This window comes from Protopterus annectens, chromosome 1.part0 (assembly GCF_019279795.1).
Source record: "Protopterus annectens isolate FY-2018-M chromosome 1.part0, PAN1.0, whole genome shotgun sequence".
NCBI classification, from domain to species: Eukaryota; Metazoa; Chordata; order Ceratodontiformes; family Protopteridae; genus Protopterus; species Protopterus annectens.
The window spans coordinates 773,089,536-773,108,427 of NC_056725.1; the positions used below are offsets into that span (position 1 = coordinate 773,089,536).

Consider the following 18,892-nt stretch of genomic DNA (forward strand, 5'->3'; position numbering starts at 1 on the left):
CTCCAATAACTTGAGTTTCCAGCAGCATGGCCGACTCCACGTGGGAGTCGGTAGCGGCCTGCGACTATAAAGTAGCGGTCGTCAGGGTCTGTGAAAGCACCTCACTGAGAACCAGCGAACCGGCGATTGGCTTAGGAGAAGCTTCATCGTCGGTTTTGGGCCTTGGCTGTCTTTCTTTTTCTTTGCGTTTTTTGTGAACTCCGGTAGTTGGATGGCTTTCCGACGACATTTCTGGATAATTAAATCTGCGTCCAAAGTAGTTTAAAGCAAAATCATACGATGCTTAATAGTGCGTTGGTTAAATCTAGCACAAAACTGATAACCCAGAAAATTATGATCAGGGCCTAGGCAAGGAATACAGTAAGAAGGAAAGTCCTTATGAGGTATTTGCTTCCCACAAGAAATACAATTATTAACTTTTTCTGACATCGGTTCTGGAGCAAAAAAAAAGTTTCCCCAACGGGGTACTTAGCTTTATAGAAGACTTCGGATCTGAAATTCGAACTCGAAAATCTCAGGAGTCGGCCGACCGGCACTTGCGAACTGCTTCTGCTTTGGGCACCGCGCGGCAAGAAAGACTAAAGAAAATGGCGTTGGCTGCTTCTCTTATACCCCTGAGGACCTGACATCAGGGAAGGGGCGACGACAGCCGACGCAGGACCCAAGACTTTGGAATTCAGGCCGACTGAGGGCAACCTGCCAACAGGATTACCCAAATGTAATGACTGCAACAGTGAAACACGAAGAACATCTAGTGAAATGGGAACACTGCTGTTGAACAGAAGAATGTCTACCTGAGATCCTATTTTCTGTAATATGTGAGTAGGAAGGGAAGCTACATAAGAAGTTGTATTGAGGTAGGCTCCTAGAAATTACAAATGTTGCGTCAGACTCAACTGAGACTTGGGGAGATTCACAGTTCTACCTAGACGAAAACAAGTGCATAGGGTGAAATGTCTTGTCTGTTCCAGTACATGCCTGATGAGGGTGGTAAATAGCCATTTGTCCAGATAAGGAAACGCTCAGAATCCATGCAGTCTCATGTGTGCTGCTACTGCTGCCATACATTTGGTAAACACCCGGGGGGGGCCCGTGGTGAGACCGAAGGGCAGAGCTCAGAACTGATAATGACTGGCTCCCAGCCAGAGGTGGAGGAACCCCCGGGAGCGTTTGTCCATTTTTATGTGGTAATACATGTTCTGGAGGTCTACAGAACACAAACAATCATTTTCCCCAAGAAGGGAAGAACAGATTGAACCGTGACCATCCAGAATTTTGTTTGTTGAACAAACTTGTTCAGAACAGAGAGATCCAAAATTGGTCTACAGTCCAGTGTTTTTTTTTGGCACCAAAAAGAACCTTGATTAGAATCTGGATCCTATATGATTTAGCGGGTGTTCTTGGATGATTTTTTCTAGCAGCTTTTGACTTTCTAGAGCTGCCTGATCCCTCTGATTGGGTAAAACATCGGGGATCTTTCTTCATAGTTTTGGGGTATGGTTGAATGGAATACAGTAACATATGGTAATGATCCTTAGCACCCAAGCATCTGTGATTATCTTTTGCCAGACTAATGGGTGCAAGGACAGTCTTCCCCCGACTGCCTCCAGAGGCAAGCAATCAGGCCTCCTTTCAGGAGCACTGGTAGGGTTTTTCCCTTAGTAGGAATCTCTGGAACCCTGATTTTGCAGGCCACCTCAGCTGCGTGGTCGGCATCTTCCATTATAGCTCCCCCCTCTGTCCCAGGGGGAGTGTCATTACCAAGTGTGTCCTGGAAAGGCCCTTGGGTCTTCTTGAACCACATTTTCCCGCTTCTCTTATTCCTGGACTAGGAGCATTGGGGAGCGGAAAAACATATGCCCATGGCAGACAGGGATTTTCCATCTTTTTCATAGCTGCCTAATGTATCTTACACTTTGAGGCCAAAAAGAGAAGATCTAAATGGAGTGTTGAAGAACGAAGACTTGAATGGCTCCACAAACTCACACAAGTGCATCCAGGCATGCCTTCTTATGGCCATGCATTAACCCACTGCCCTAGTCGTTCCTTTGGTGTCATGTTCAATAAAGCTTCATGGATGAGTTAGAGAGAGACTCCGGGTGGCAAGGTGGGAGGCTACCTTATCTTGTATCTCATTTGAGGCAGCTCCTGTAAGAGTATCTGAGAGCCCCTTGATCAGATGCCGCTGAAGTCTATTGAAATGTGCCAAGAAGTTCAATGACTGCAAGACAAAGATCGAAGAAGTGTAGACCCGCTTTCCAAATCTGTTCATCACCCTAGACTCATGGTTTGGGGGATGAACAGTGGAACTTTCTTCTACTAGGTTCCTTCTTGGTGGTAGCAGCCACCACCATGGGATCTATTACTAAACCTTTAGACCAATGTTGATGGACTTCTGGAGCTGAAAGAATTTTATCTGGTCTCCTGTGGATTGGTTCTACTGAGTCAGGGGCCTTGCACGCCTGCTGGGTGATCAGCTTAATATCATCATCAGCTGGTGGGGTCACCCAAGATGTAGATGGGCAAGCACCAAATGCTTGCAAGTACACAGACTCCTCTGAGGATGGGTCTTGGGATTTCCAGCCACGCCCTTGTTTTTATATCTCAAGAATGTCTCCAAAGGAGATGTATTCAGGGCTGACCTGGGGGAACCATCCCTGTCATTGAAGTCTCTGTCTTCTGTGACAGATTCCTCCAGGGAATCATGGTATTTCCTATTACATGACCTCTTCTGAGGCACCTCCTCAGTGGGAGCTTCTGTGGAGGAATCAGAAAATGTGGGGCCCTGTAAGAGGGGTGTCTTGCAGCTTCAGTGCTCGCTGTCCTGGTGTAGAGGCTAGTAGAAGCTCTGGATCAGAGGGAGTCCCATGAAAATGCTGCAATGGAGGAGAAACCAGCTGGGAGCTTGCAGAGGCCAAGGCCCTCTCCATAACTTGAAGGGATGGGAGCCCAGAACCAGGAAAGTCAACCTTGGAACCTTGGTCCCACCACTCTTCATGGAAACCACCCCGAAGGCTGAAGTCCAAGAAGAGTCCACAAACTACGGTGTGTATCTATGACCACGGGAGTCTATCACTTCCGAACAAACCAAAGAGTTCAGGGCAGAGACTAGGGCCAAAGACATGACAGCTCTCGGCACCAGGACAGCTGGAATTGAGGAAGTTGGAGACAAGGTCTTTAAAGCTGCAGTGGTTATGAGGAGGAATGTCCTGTGAAGTCCTTGGAGGAAAATGTCCATCTCCAGATGGGAGTGAAGCCTGAGAAGTGGAAATACCCCTCGCCATGAGGAGCTGATCCAGCAACCTCACAAAGTCGACTTCTATCAGACTCCTAGAGGAATGTACCAACAAGGCTGAAGGAGATTCCAGTCTCTCCAAAAAAAGACTTGGCAGTTGCCTCACAAAGGAGTCTATAGTGGGAGATTACCTAGTCCTAGGGAACTGAAAGAAATTGTGGTTCCTGTGATACAGGCACTGTTGAAGGATCTGGTGCCGAAAAAATTGTTGACACTGTAGTAACCAGCACCGAAGAATGAGAGGTGGTAAGAAGGATCAGCACTGAGGTAGTCAGTACTACCGGAATTGATTCCGTAACTTTTGTGGTGTCCATCTTTTGTTCTGCGGAAGTAGTGGTAACTGAAGGTTAAGATTTCTTACATGCCGGAGCCGAAGGGGATGCTGGCATGGAGAGACTTCTCTTTTTTGCGTGCTCAATTTCTGTAGAAGTGGAGGAAGATAATGATGGAGAACACTCCTCAGATTTAGCACCTCTAGGCTGACCAGACAAGGCCTCTTCACAGGACATTTTTATTAAGCCTTTCAGAATGAGTTCATTTTTCCTCTCTACAAGGGCCCGATTACTAAAGGCATGACAAATATCGCACTGTTGCTGAAGGTGGGCTGGGCCAAAGCAATACACACAAGAAGCACGATCATCTAAATTTTTCATTTTCCTGCCACAACCAGAACACTGTTTAAAAGCAGCAGTTCCCTTGCCCTTATCTGCCATGTTGAGTAAAACGATCAACGGCAGAAAACACTCATGCTAAAGCCACACACACACACACACGAAGAGGTAAAGCAGAGACAGAAAAGGGCTAATAATGATGGTAAGCCAAAAACTACCAGAGGTAGAAGAAAGGGACAGCACTAGCTGCAATGGTAGGACAGATAACACATGGTAAGAAAGAGACATGGATAAAACACTCAAAAAAAAAACAATAAAATTTAAGAGAGCCTACTAGAAGGGGTACATGTAAAGCTAACAGGTTAGGACTTCAAAAAAAAACTGAAATAAGAGAAGAACAAGAAATTTTTTGCTTAGCTCAAGGAGAGTTCAGCTGATGCATCTTCGCTAGAAGAGCAGCAAAAGAGATCTGACATAATTTAGAGAGAGGTATTTTGGGTAGGAACGTGGCTCAGGAGTTTTTGGTTTGCGCGAGCCATTGTAATGAATAAGCCGGTTTTGAGATGCGGAACAGAGTCACATAGGTCAAGGATAAACGAAGACCAACAACATCAAATACATGCAATATCCATCTAAGTCAAGAGTTTTTGATAAAGGATTAGTGTACTCATACCTGCCACAGACAATTCTAATAATATCAAGTAACAGGAAGTTCTCTCACTGATGAGCTTATGAAAAGCCATCCTACAATGAAAAGTTCAAAGTTTTATGCACAGTTATCGTGCACATTACATTCACTCACTTTTAAGCAATGACGTCAAGTCATACAGTGTTCTGTCATCAGAGCTTCCGTTCCACTTCTTCATTACCAAACCATTGTACGGCTGCAGTTTGAATGCCTCTTTTTTACAGTCAACTATAATCACTTTGGAAGGGTCTCGGTTCAAGCAGGAAATGTCCTACAAAGATCAGAATCAGATTAATTTTTAGGATATTGAAAATACTGATTTATTATGAAACTGCAGACTGACTGTGACTCTTACTAATCAACATAACCTGGCTTACATGAACATATACCAGAAAAGCACCTCAGGCTGCACAAAATAACTGATTTGAGACAAGACATCTGATTCTAGGACTCCTGTTACATAGAACACGAGTAGCAAGCAAAGTACCACAAGTACAATTCTGGTTTACCTCAAGAGCCAAATCTGAACACTTTGGCAACCATTGTGAAAATAAGATTATGGAACAGAGCCTTCCCCTTCCAGAGATTTATGATACCAAGCCTATCCACCAGTGACCCTAAGCCTAAACAGGGATGTCACCTAAAATGGCACTGCATGTACCGAATGTGAGCTCTGGTGAAAGATTGTACTTGCTCACATCATACCACTTCAGAAAATGCTCTGCCTTTGGAGAACATTTGTCCTTAAAATGCTTTTCCCCAGAGTTATAAGTCTTTGTGTTCAACATACTCCATTTTACCATCTTAACTCAGACCAGCCATAAATAAACAATGCCTAAGAATATAACGGTTGTAGTGGCAGAAAACCATGCAAGGGAGGGGAAAGGACTGAAAATCTGGTGATATGTAGGGATTAGTTCTGATTGTTTTACATCTGTTGCTGTAATATCCATTTATTTGTTGCACTTAAATGCACAGCAGATGTCCTAACTCTAATTACATCAAAAGCATGAACATGTCTACATCATATGCAATGTTGTCAGGAACTGCATAAAAACAATACTTCAGCAGTGGGAATATTCTGATTCACTACTCTGTGCTGCCCAACACCAGTGGCATAGAGGGATAAAGCTCTAACTACAGCCCAGGCAACCTAAGTCTGACTAACAGCAGAGGTGCTTGCTGGTACTGATAGGAAACTTCATGGATGGGAGGGAGGGGAGAATCCAGCTACAAACACACACTACCAATTACCCTCGGAGGAGGGGTGGTGACACAGAGAGGAAGTCTGGAGGCAGGGATTATGCTTACTAAAACACCAATGGGTGGTAGCTTTTTAAGACAGTGGGCAGAAGTATGTAGTCACAAGGGGAGGGCATAGTGGGCCACTACAGTTTGTCCCTCTCTACAGGGTGTGTGGTCAGGTTGCTCAAAAAAAAACATGATGTCAATGAGAGCACAATGCATTCTCAGGGCTGCCTGGATGAGATAACTTTCACCTTGGCTCTGGGTGGAATCCCTGGAGCAGAGGAATGAATAAACATTGCCTAATCAAGAGAAGACTTGATCTTTGGCAGGCATACAGGCAAAAATAAGAGGAAAAAATAGTATAGGTTGCCAATATAAATGAGAAAAAAAACTTAGTTGAAATGTTAGCACAGGATTCACAAACCATACAAATAATACAAAAACAACAAGAGATAGAAAAAGAAAGGTGTTTCTCAGCTACCTTCACTAAGTTTGGTTCCTTACAGTTTCTTTTAAATCTTGCATACAACTGCAGGAGTCGACACTACAAAATTTCCGATGATCAGGTTTTTGACAGTCTACTGTATCCAGCTTAGAACATCAAATCTCTAACATTACAAAAAACAAACCAAGCAGAAAAACAACACATTTGTTACCCAGACAGGTGGACTGGATGTAATGCACTTATGAACTGGCCACAAGGCCCTTTTCAATCACATGACTTTGGTTCACTAATTAGCAATACAACAAATACATGGGACAGCAGAAATAGACAATACAATGTCAATGACTACACATGTTGCAAACAAAGATTATAGTAACATATACATTTGTTTACATTAAAGAATGACATTCCAAGCTTTTTGTGTCTTAATTTATTGCCATGAATGAAATGGAATGTTCAGTTATCTCACTGCTGGCAATAAAAGAACAAGCCAGTGTAGAACATTACCTATTATTGTTAGTGGTTTACACAATATAATTACATCAACAGCATTTATTCACTGTAAAGAGAGAGTCACAGTTTAATTTGTAAATCTTTCAGTGCTTGATGGTCTTAATTTCACATGTAGACTTTTCCAGCAGGCTGCCTCAGGTCTGCAAAATGATTTCTAGCCATCAGATATCCCAAAGAACTTTTATGTATGAAAGACTTTTCCATTATTTGACCTAAAGTCATTGTAGGTGTTTCCTGCCACTAGCTTTGAGGAAGTTTGTGGGGACACGTGCTGCTCAATTAGTCTGACCAAAAAGGTAGGCAGGACTTGGGTTGTTTATTTTCTGACTGAAAGCCAACTTGCCTTTTTGCAGACATGGATTCTACTGTCTAAAAAAGACGAAATGGCATACTTTACTATCAGCTGTCTGAAGTTATGTGGTGTACAAAGATAAGCTTAATAAGATAATGGGAAGGCCATACGCTAGCTTAGATGTGGGTATACTTTAGGCTAATGCCTTTCTTCCCTCAAGAGGCAGAAGTTTGACATTACATAACAAAATTTTAGGTGTTTAACCAATCTCACTAATTGTTTTCTCCATGTGAGGCAAAATGACGGGGTATGGTCAATGGTAAAGCCTAGCTGTTTGCATTCAAAGACCTACTTAACAGTTCCTCCCTCTGGTGATTTATTACGAGGTGGAAGATTGCAAAGATCACGATGGCTTACTTTTGGGAGATGAACGATTCGATTCTCAGCTGGGGCGTCTTCTGTGTGGAGTCTGCATGTCCTCCCTGCAGTCACGTGGGTTTCCTCCATGTGCTCCGATGTCCTCCCAGATTCCAAAGACATGCAGTAGGTGGATTGGACACTCTAAATTGGCCGCAGGAGCAAGGATGTGTCTGCAAGTGAGTGGTACTTGGCTCGAGTTGATTGTCACTGTTGAAGTGACACCCTTATCCCATGTGCAAAATGGGAAAAAAAGGGGTTGAGGATGGATAGATGGAATTGCAGATTCTGGGATAACCAATTCACCTGCAAAGTAAAATTGGTTGGAATCTTTCCCTGTAAACTGTTGGGTGTTAATTTATTATCTGTATATACTGTCAGGTTAAGGGAACATTATTAATAGAGAAACAGAACACAAGTCCAAGAATAGACCCTGAGGAAGTAGTGAGTTCACTTATGTCTGAAACAAAACTTCCAGAAATGTTCTTTTAGTAAACTAACTAGAAAACCATCTCATAACCAAACTTCACTGATGCTAAGTTGCTTAGGAGTAGCTCATGACTTACAATATCAAATGTTTGTGTAACATCAATTAAAAATTTCCAGTATGCACAGCCCACAATTCATATTGCAGTACATATTTCTGACTTTGTACAGAGATGTCTGGGTGGTGCAGCTATACCTAAAACCATGTAAAGCATCTGTTAAGTGTTCATAACTGCTGATATGTTCACTGATTTAGTCTTAGATTAGTTTCTGAAATATTTTGGCAAGTGAACATATCACGGAAACTCGTTTAAAATCCAAAGTGATTTAGCATTGGGGAATTAGACAAATTGCTTATATCGGTATGTTGAAACTTGAAAGGAAAATTACCAGAGGTGAGAGAGGTTGAAAATAGGAGTTAAAAGTTTTGAGATGCATAGTACAGTACTTTTTTAGAAAGGCAGGGTGAAGCTGGGCATATTTTTTCAGAAGCTTAGCAAATTATATTTTTTATGGGTGTACGAATAATAACAGGATCATTGGTTAACATGGTGAGTTTTGTGAGAAAGTCAGTTAAAATTGCTGGGTGACCCAGGAGAGTGCATTGTGCTGACCTTGTAATTGTCCTACTCATTTCCTAACCTGCAGGTATCTGAAGTGCAATTTTTCATTGTGGGTATTTGATTTTCATAAATTCCAAGCTGTATTTAGCTGCCTAAGCAATGCTTTTATTTCAGTGGTAAGCCAATAGCATCACTGTCCCTTAAGCCACATCACTGCAGTCTTAACTTTTTGGGCTGAAACTTAATCTCAGAATCAGTAGGGCAATCTGCCATCTAAGTAGTTTAGTGAAAAGACAGAACAGACCTAGCAAACTTTTCAAAAGATCAAAGATAAGCATATATCTCATGGGATTGCAATACTGATGCATCTACTAAACAAAAGTCCCTTAGAAGTAGCTAGGAAACTGTAGCATGGTAGAACCATGAACACGCCTGTTGTCTTATGGCTTTTACCCCCAAATCATTAAGTAAAACAGCAGACAAAGAACTGGGTATCTAAAGTTACTAATACAGTAGCAGCTATATTCGCATTTTCAGCTATACATTTATATATATATATATATATATATATATATATATATATATATATATATATATATACACATACATTATATATATATATATATATATATATATATATATATATACACATATATATATGTATAATCTTTCAAATTTCGAATTACCATATGATCGAATTGCACTTGAGTGAGACCAAAAACCCAAAGTCACAAATGTTTACATTACTGAATTACACATTGTCGAACACTCTGATAATTACTTATGCCCAACTCTTTAAGTAGTGTACTATCTCTTTAAAGATTTGTACTTTATACTTAAGAAAAATGGCGACTTTTCATTTAACGGTGGTGGAACTACCTAAAACTTGAGTACGACAACGTTATAAAAAAAAAACAAAGAAGAAGTGCTTCTTTAGAAGGCTGCATTGCTACTATTATCCATTTAGTTAGTATTATTTAAGCATTATTTTGCCATTCACAGTTTGAAATAGTGTTGCACAATATGTCTAGCTGTACTGCAGTTGAAATATGGAAAGCAATAGCTGAAGTCTTAAAAATGTAAGACAGTGGAATCAGTCTATTCGAGTTTAGAAAGCGTTTCTTGCTCTCTAAGTTCGTAATTTGCATGGGTATGAAGACTACATTTATTCTGTTTGCAAGAGTCACATCTATACTTCAATGGGAATACTTCAGTGGGTGATACTTTATGTGCGTACCCCACCAGCCAGTTTCCTCAATGTACTGCGATCTCGGAGTTGGTATATTTAATTTGCAGTGAGTGTGGGAGGTGCAGGGAACATAAAACATAATTCCTTTGGGTCGTGGGCGTGTGGTGAATCTACCTTTCCATTTTCAATCTTCTGACATTCGGCATTTAGAAGTTTCAGTGTTTTGTGCATTCAGGGTTTTTGGTCTCGATCAAGTGCAATTCGATCATATGGTAATTCGAAGTCTGAAAGTAGATCCGTGTATATTCATGTATGAATGTGTATATGTATGTATCTATATCTGGATTCACTTCAGAAGCTTGAAAGCCCAAAATCTTGAATTTCAAAAGACTGAGACCAAAACTTTAAAAGTTCAAAAGACCGAAAACTCAAAATACTGAATCTCAGAATACTGAAAACACACAGGATACCAACACTTACTATATTCCAAATATATGAAAGACAGCACAAACCAGTTAAAGCATAAAAATAGCAGATCAAAGAGCAAAGGCTAATGCAGTATACTGTTAAGCGCTTTTCATTTACTAGAATAGTAAACTTCTTCAGGGTCTGAAAAGCGCTTAACAGTACACTGCATCAGCCTTTGTTCTTTGATCTGCTATTTTTATGTTTTAATTTACTAAATTTCAGCAGAAGTACATGCAATAACAAACGCAAGACAAACCATATTACTTTTCTCCAAGTACAAGCAGGGGCAAAGCCCCCCTGCACCCCACACCCCCTGCTACTTATATCAACTCAGAGATCTCACTTCACTACACTAACATGAGTTATGTTGTAGTATAGCAAGTTAGAAAGGAACATGACTAAGGTTACAACAGGCAGTCATGAAACAAGTAATGGTATGTTTGCCATTTTGCTCTGTGGAGTGCGATCTCAGAGTTGATATATTTAAGTAGCAGGGGGGGCTTGCCCCCCTGTTTATACTTGGAGAAGTGGTAAATGGTTTACCTTTTATTTATTTCTCTATTTAGTTGGGATGGAATATAGTGAATGTTGGTATCCTGTGTGTTTTCAGTATTCTGAGATTCAGTATTTTGAGTTTTCAATCTTTTGAACTTTCAAGATTTTGTTCTCAGTCTTTTGAAATTCAAGATTTTGGGCTTTCAAGCTTCTGAAGTGAATCCCTATATACATATTTATGGTATATATTTATATCTGTCTATCAATATATGTCTACACACACACACACACACACACACACACACACACACACATTTTATTTTTTTATTTATTCAACATTTGTTTATCGGAGAAGTCCGACTGGGCTAGTTGCCCATTTTCAGTGGAGGCCCGGGGAGAAAAGCTCCACATAAAGCTTCACATACATACACACCAGTAAACAGTACAACAGCACAAAATTATGCAGATCAAGATAAAGCAGACTACACAATGGAATACAATACAATAATGTTTGTCAGGTAACATACGCCAATTTTTGTTAAAAAAGTATATACATTAGAACAGAAGGTGGAAAGAGAGAGTTTGATGTGGGCTGAGGTGAGGAAATGACAAGTAGGTTCAGCCAGGTGAGGAGGAAGAGCATAACGAGTCATTTAGATGGATCTTTAGCAGGTTTTTGAACTGTGCTGGGTTGTTGGTGTTTAGAATGAGTTCCATGTTTTAGAGACGCGATTTGAGTAGAGAGATCTCCAAATCTGTTGGTAGATTCTGTAACTTTTAAAAGTAGTTTGTCGAGAGATCTTAGGATCCTATTGTTGAGGTGGATTTGAATTAGGTTATGTATGGCTGGACATTTGTCAGGCTAGTATACTATAGAGTGGGTTAAGCTTTGTTGGTTTAAGGCTAAGAGGTCAGGTAGTTCTAGAGTGTGGCAGTACTGGGTTCTGTGGGGTAGGATGGCAGCAAATCTGGCTATCTTGTGGTAGCATGTTTCAAGTTTGCTTAAGCCAGCTTTCCTTAGGTTTGTTAGTATAGGGGAGGCACAGAATAGGGTGACTAGTAGGTGGGTCCTAGTGACTGTTCATCCGAAGAGTTGATTAGATAAACCTTAATGATGTAAAGAGAACCTAATTTAATGTGGGCCTTTTTAACTGCAAGTGATATGTACTTGTCAAATTTTAAATTACTATCAATAGTGACACCTAGTAGCTTAATTTCAGAAATTGGTTCAATTAGTGTGTGGCTGGATGAGGTAATTTTAAAGTCCTGGTTGAGGTTGCTTGCTTTGTGACTGTTGTGAAACAGCATTAGCTTGGTTTTCTTGGAGTTTAAGATGAAATGATATTTATTTAGGAAAGATTCAATGCCCATAAAGGATCTTTGGGTAACGTCTAGTGGCTGCAGCAAGGAGCAGATAACAGTGGAGTTGTCTGTATATTGTACGATGGTAACAAGATCAGTTGCAGTGTGGAGGTTATTGATGAGGTCTGAGAAGAGCAGTGGACCAAGTACGGAGTCTTGTGGAACACGCACTGTTGCAGGAAACAGAGAAGAGAGATCGTTTTGCCACTTGACAGCTTGTTGATCTGAAAAGTAATTCTGGAACCATGCAAGGGTATTTTTATATCTGTCAAGGGATGCCTGCTCTTGTAGGAGCCGTTTGTGGGACACTGAGTCTAATGCCTTTGACATATCTAGGAATATCAAGGAGACCACTTGGCCATATTTTCTTTAGCTGATTTACTGTATTGGTGAAGTGTAGCAGGGCAGGTGTGGTACTGTGGCCTGGCCGAAATCCGTGTTGTGAGTTGGCACGGAGCTTCTTAGTTGACAGATGGTCCATTTGCTCTGGGTAGATGCATTTTTCTAAAATTTTTAAAGAGGGGATAGTATGGATTTTGGTCTAAAGTTGGCAAGTTCTAATGAAAAGCCCCCTTTATGGACAGGGATTATGTATGAGATGTGTGTATATCTATATATAGACATACACATATAGTGTACTTGAAAAATCATTTGTATTCCTGATGTAACTTAACAGCCTTTAAAAGTAGAAGTGTTTATTGTAAATGAGCAGAAAAAGGTATGGTTATCCATCTACTGCCCGATACATGTGTGGACTGCACAGGTATCTTATCTATCTTAGAAGTCCATTCAATACTGGAACAGGATTAGTGACATTTCCATAGATTTAGATAATTATACATAAATCATGTGCCTGAAATGAGAGGTAGCGACAAAAATAAGGTGTGTGTGTTATAAGAATGCCAAAAGTGTGTTGAACCTTATTTCTCTGAAAATTTTAAAATTCTACTTATGCCTTTTCACACTGTTCACAGTACATTATGAAACATATAACAGGAGAACATAACAAGTTAGGGACATCAAAATGCAGATCTAGCCTGTGCATTGTTCCTTACTGGAAATTAAAAAGTTTATAGGTGAGAAACAATTTTTTCTATATAAAAGATTCCAGATTAGAGTTTTAAGTCTAAGAATTAACATTACAAGTAAAAAAAAAGGTATGACACCAGGTCATAACAGTCTATTCTCCAAAATGCCTAACACTGGTATTCATTTTACATATCCAATAACTGAAAATGTAGTGTTTTGCCAAATGCAATACTGAAAATATAGTACATTTAGAGACCTGTACAGTATGTCACAGTTTTTATGCTGGTGAGAAAAACAAAGTTAAAGGAAAAAACACACACACACACCCACCCACCATCTCTCTCTCTCTTATATATATATATATATATATATATATATATATATGTACACACACACACACACACACACACATATACATACACACACACATATAGATATTTATACATGGACCCCTATAAGTTGTTCGAGTTTTCAGAAACTCGAAATTCATATCAGCGAGACAATATGATAGAATGGAAGTTTTTGAGTGGAGTACGTGGTACAGTGAGGATCGGGATATTTACAGTTTTCTTCAATGTGGTGCGATCTCAGAGTTGGTATATATAATTTGCAAAGGGCGTGGGAGGCATGGGGGGCTCGCCCCCTGCAAAAAAGTAAAAATAAAATAGATCTGAGGGTTTTTTTTGTTTTTTAATGTTAGAATTTTCAGAAATTCAATCATGTTGTCTTACTGATATGAATTTAGTTACTGAAAACTCGATTGACATACATCCACACACAAATATATATATATATATACACACACATATATGTATATATATATATATATATATATATATATATATATATATATATATATATACACACACACACACACACATATATAGAGAGATTAGACATACATACATATATACACACAGACACACACATATATATATATATATATATACATATATATATATATATATATATATATATATATATATATATATATATATATCCACATGGGTTTTTACTGACGCTTCACCAAGACAGGTCTATAATATGGGCAGTGAACATCTTGGGTATTTGTAATAATTTGAGAGGGGGTTACATTTTGTAAACAAATATTGCTGAATACAAGTCGCTCTAAAACATGGCTTAATGTTGGTGGAAGACTGAAAAATATTTTGAAGAAAAAAATCTTTGTAAAATATCTTCTTATGACTTTTTTACCTTTAACTGAGTTTTAATTAGGGCTGCATTTTAATTTATGTCATGTGATTACTATATACGTGTGTGTGTGTGTATATATATATATATATATATATATATATATATATATATATATAAAAACATAATTTTGTCTTTTTTTAATAATGTTGTGCACTGAGAAAGAGCTAGTTTGACAGCTTTGCTCTTCGCTGCCAACTAGTTATATTAATAACTGTTGTGGTGATTTGAAGACCCCATTTTATTATTTTAATGATTTTATTTTATTTTATTTTTATTGTTTTATTAGGGCATCAATTCAGATACTTTGATGACATTTTGCTTTGTTAAAGATCAGGACCAATCAATCATGGCTGATGGCCCAAGTAGGGGGAAAAATCAGTGCTGATCCCAAGGATTCAAATGAGTTCATTAGTTCTAATGAAGGAATCAATGCAGGTTCAAACACCTCCAAAACACCAGACACAATGAAACAGGATCTGGGGAAATAGAATTTGCAGGAAAGAGTTCTCTTAGCACCGTAGAAACACAGGACCAGAAATCTGTGCTCTCTTTCTAGTACACTTATTTTCTCCCAGGCAATGCGAGGAAAGGGACTTGTAAAGAGGTATGAAGGTAGTTTTAACTCCAAGTAACAAGACAACTCTTTTCCAGATAAAAAGTTGCTCACCTTTTTCCAAGCAGAATTATCAGGAACTATATAATCCTTAAATTTGGGAAATCTCAATAGTTACTATCTGATTCTGAGAGGTCAATGGTAAAATCATGGGGGAAAAGACACCTCAACTTTGGGAAATTTGGCCATAGTAGGGGAGGCCCTGACTGACTCCTTAGGATCTCACCTTCCTCATGCTCTCTCTTTCTTTTTCTTTCCCTGTACTTGGCTCTAGCGGTATCAAAAGGTCAGTCCTTTCAAAAATATTTTTTTTGTTTTCTACTTTAAGGTATACAACCCATATTTTTCACAAATATCACATTTAGCCTGCAGGTGATTCACTCCCAGGCACACTATACAAACGGACAGAGTGTCCTGAAAGGGAATTCTGTGTCCACACTTAGACGTGTGCATTTTCTGAAGCCTAAGGCCTTATCAGTAGTCAAATACCAAGTCAAAATTACTAAATAAATACATTACTAAAAAATCATTCCCAATGATACAAAAATAGGAAAAAGGTTACGACTTGAATTCAAGAATCTGAAAGAGAAATGCTTCACTTTTGAAGAACTAGTATCCAAATTGCTAAAAAAAAAAAGTGCATGAGTGAGCCTCTCACTGCAGCAACCAAACAAGTCACACAAGATCTGCTATGAAGGGGGAGGTGTGGTACACTATGGGATTTAGTGAAGAAGTTTTAGTACCTGGGACTGTGTTCAAATTGTGAGCAATCACTGCCTGTGTCAATCCGGCCCTCAGTATGAAGCAGATGGACTGGATTATATTAGAGTATATGTTGTGTCAGCAACAAAAGATTAAGCAGTGTGGCTGATGGGGAATAGGTTCAAGATACAGCTGTAAAGCGATAGGACTAGGGGGTCAAAGGATACAGTCTATCGGTGGACACCCTGGATTACAGCTCTCAATAAGTCTAGTGTGGACAGGGAGATGGGTTCACATACCAAGTTTGGGCTGCTTATAAAGGAATAGCCTTTTTCATTAGAACAGGAATGCTGTGGGGTTTGGGAAGTGCCTGTGAAGTATTTCAGTTTGATACGACACCTCCAGGTTAATGCTATCTGATATTGCCTGTTCATATTTACATTAATAACTGCAAAGCCACATTACATACAGTTTACTAAAAGATTCTGTCACAGCATCTTCTTCTTTCGGCTTTTCCCAGTTAGGGGATGCCACAGTGGATCATCTGTCCGCTCATAATTGGCAGTGGAGTTTTACAGTGTCGAGTTGCCAGCCTGGCTCCCAACCTTCCACAGAACGCGCACACACACACACACACACACACACACACACACACACACACACACACACACACACACACACACACACACACACACACTCACACCTAGGGCCAATTTAGTGTGTCCAATCCACCTACTGCATGTCTTTGGGATGTGGGAGGAAACCGGAGCACCCGGAGGAAACCCACGCTATCACATGGAGGACATGCAGACTCCGCAAAGAAGGCACCCCAGCCGAGAATCAAACAGGAGAACCTCTTGTTGTGAGGTGGCAACGCTAACCGCTGCACCACCGTGGCCGCATACATAACGGAAAACAACTGTACTGATAAGTAACCTCTGTCTAGTACAGCTACAGGGATATTTAGGTCTTGTTCATATGCTTAATTATATGTTATCATAATTTTAATATTTGCAGGGATATCTCAAAAAATATCCAAACACACAAACAGAACTGCTTAGTCGTATGTGAAAGCTCACAGACAGATAAAAAGAATTACTGCTGTTACTGTGTGTGCAACATACATGTTAAGAGGTATTCCAAGATGTTTACAAAACATAACAATTAAAATATACTGTTTACTGTGACCTATACAATCTAGTTTAAGACTTGGAATTTAATGAACACTACCACTGTAAACTTGAGTTTGCACTTAACATTTAGTTGTCAATAGTTCTCAAAAACACTCTACAGATTTGAACATCTATTTGTACTTTTGAGTTTATACTGTGATTTTCCAACTTACAGTGACAGGTAAAGGTATTTAGTGAAGTCCATGTGGCTGCTAATGATTATCTACAGATGTATTACTCATAAAAAGCCATAGAGGTAGCCAGGGTGCCTGTATACTGGACTTTTGAAGTTGGAAAGTACATGCTATACTTAACATACCAATACTCTTTGTAGTCATGCACCTGCCTAGAAATGGTAACTACAAACTGGTTCCTAGCCTTTTCAGTACTAAGAATACAAATAATGGTAAAATAAAACATGTTTTTGTCCTTCTCGCAGTACTGACACTGCTATACTTTCACACTGAAACAGCTTCTTGTTTTCTCAGTACTCCATCTTTCAAAAGCTTTTGACACAGTTTCACACTCATTACTCCTACTTCAACTTCCTATCTTCACTATGGAACACAAAGTGTAAAAAGGCAAGTTGCTTTTATCTGCCTTTGTTCTGTCCCTATTAGTATTCCCACAAGAATGTATTCGCTGTCCATGCCTCTTCAACATATTCATCGATGACCAGCCTACTGTACTACCCAATGCCACCCTTATCCAATACATACAGTGGATATAAAAAGTGTACACACCCCTGTTAAAATGCCAGGTTTTTGTGATATAAAAAAATGAGACCACAATAAATCATTTCAACATTTTCTCACTTTTAGTGTGACCTATAACCTGTACAATTCAAATGAAAAACAAACAAATCTGTTAGTGGAAAAATATAAAAAATGTTCAATAAGCTGGTTGCATAAGTGTGCACATCCTTAAACTAATACTTAGTTGAACGGAATGAACTTTGTTTCATGTGAATGGGTAGTTTGTTCAGCAGCGATATCCTCAGAGATGTACCTGTCCCTCCCACACCGAGTATTTTTGATGTCACTTGATTTCCCGATGTACAGTAAATCTATTAGTATTGGATTGGTGGAAGGCTCGTATGCCTAAGACAGGTAACCACTTAGTCTGCTGGATAGCGAGTATAGTGACACGGCTCTGAGTTAGTCCATGTAAGACATGTTTTCTAGGCCTTGTAATCTTTCAAGTAAGGTATCTATGTGGGCATTCAAGTTGCTGTATGTGTCTGTGCAGATACAAGTCAAAAAGGGCATATATTTAATACTGGCCCAATGAGGGCTGAGTAAAGGAGAACAATGCTATCCCTAGATCAAGACGTAATCCCTTTGTTTATAAGTTGTGCAATATAGGAGGACTTTCTTACAACAAAAGACACGTGTTCAGCAACGTGATCATCTTTACAAATACTAGCCAAGCAGCACCGGAGATTCTCCTTACACAAGCATTAATCAGAGTTTGTTTATACTTTTTTCACACGCAATTTCTGCATCCCACATGCCTTCTTTATAAAACTCTATGGTCTAGATTTCAAAAGACTTGCTCTCAGTGTAGATAACTTGCTCTCATAGGTATAAAGGAGAAGCACATTTGCTGATGATGATTCTGTGTTCTAAGACTGCTGTGGAAGATAAAATTTCATTCCATAGCTGAAAGCTTCTTTCCTCACTCCTCCATGTCTTTTAGGTGCTTCTTGACTTCATCACCAAACAAAATAGTGCCTGAGAATGAAGTCTTTAAAAAAACGTTGCTCTGCTATCTTCTCCAAAAACAAAATGCCAATGAAAGACACACCACTGCAATGTCAAACTAATTTTTCCAACTCTTGACAGTGCATTATACCTGATGCAGACAGCAGGGCTGATAATAAGAGGGCAAAACAAAATGGGCCATGACCGTTTAGCCCATCTGGCAACTCTTTCATCATTTAAATCATTTTGCTCAATAAGCTAAGTTGAAAATAGGTTGTGTAAGCAGGTGAACGCATTTGAACTTGCAAGGGAGAAGACATGAAAAGAACATGGGGCAGATGCAAGTGCATGCTTGCCAAATCTATCCAGAACTCTAGATTCTCCAT

At 39.5% G+C, this 18,892-nt stretch overlaps 1 protein-coding gene across 1 annotated transcript in view; it reads right to left on the reverse strand.

Moving 5' to 3' along the window:
• Positions 1 to 18,892, reverse strand: part of TIMM50 (translocase of inner mitochondrial membrane 50) — a 1,096,571-nt gene that overhangs the window by 141,595 nt on the left and 936,084 nt on the right. Inside the window, exon 9 of the mRNA XM_044062888.1 lies at positions 4,709 to 4,865. Within this exon, the coding sequence (XP_043918823.1) occupies positions 4,709 to 4,865 (157 nt within the window). The remainder of the gene's footprint in view (positions 1 to 4,708; positions 4,866 to 18,892) is intronic.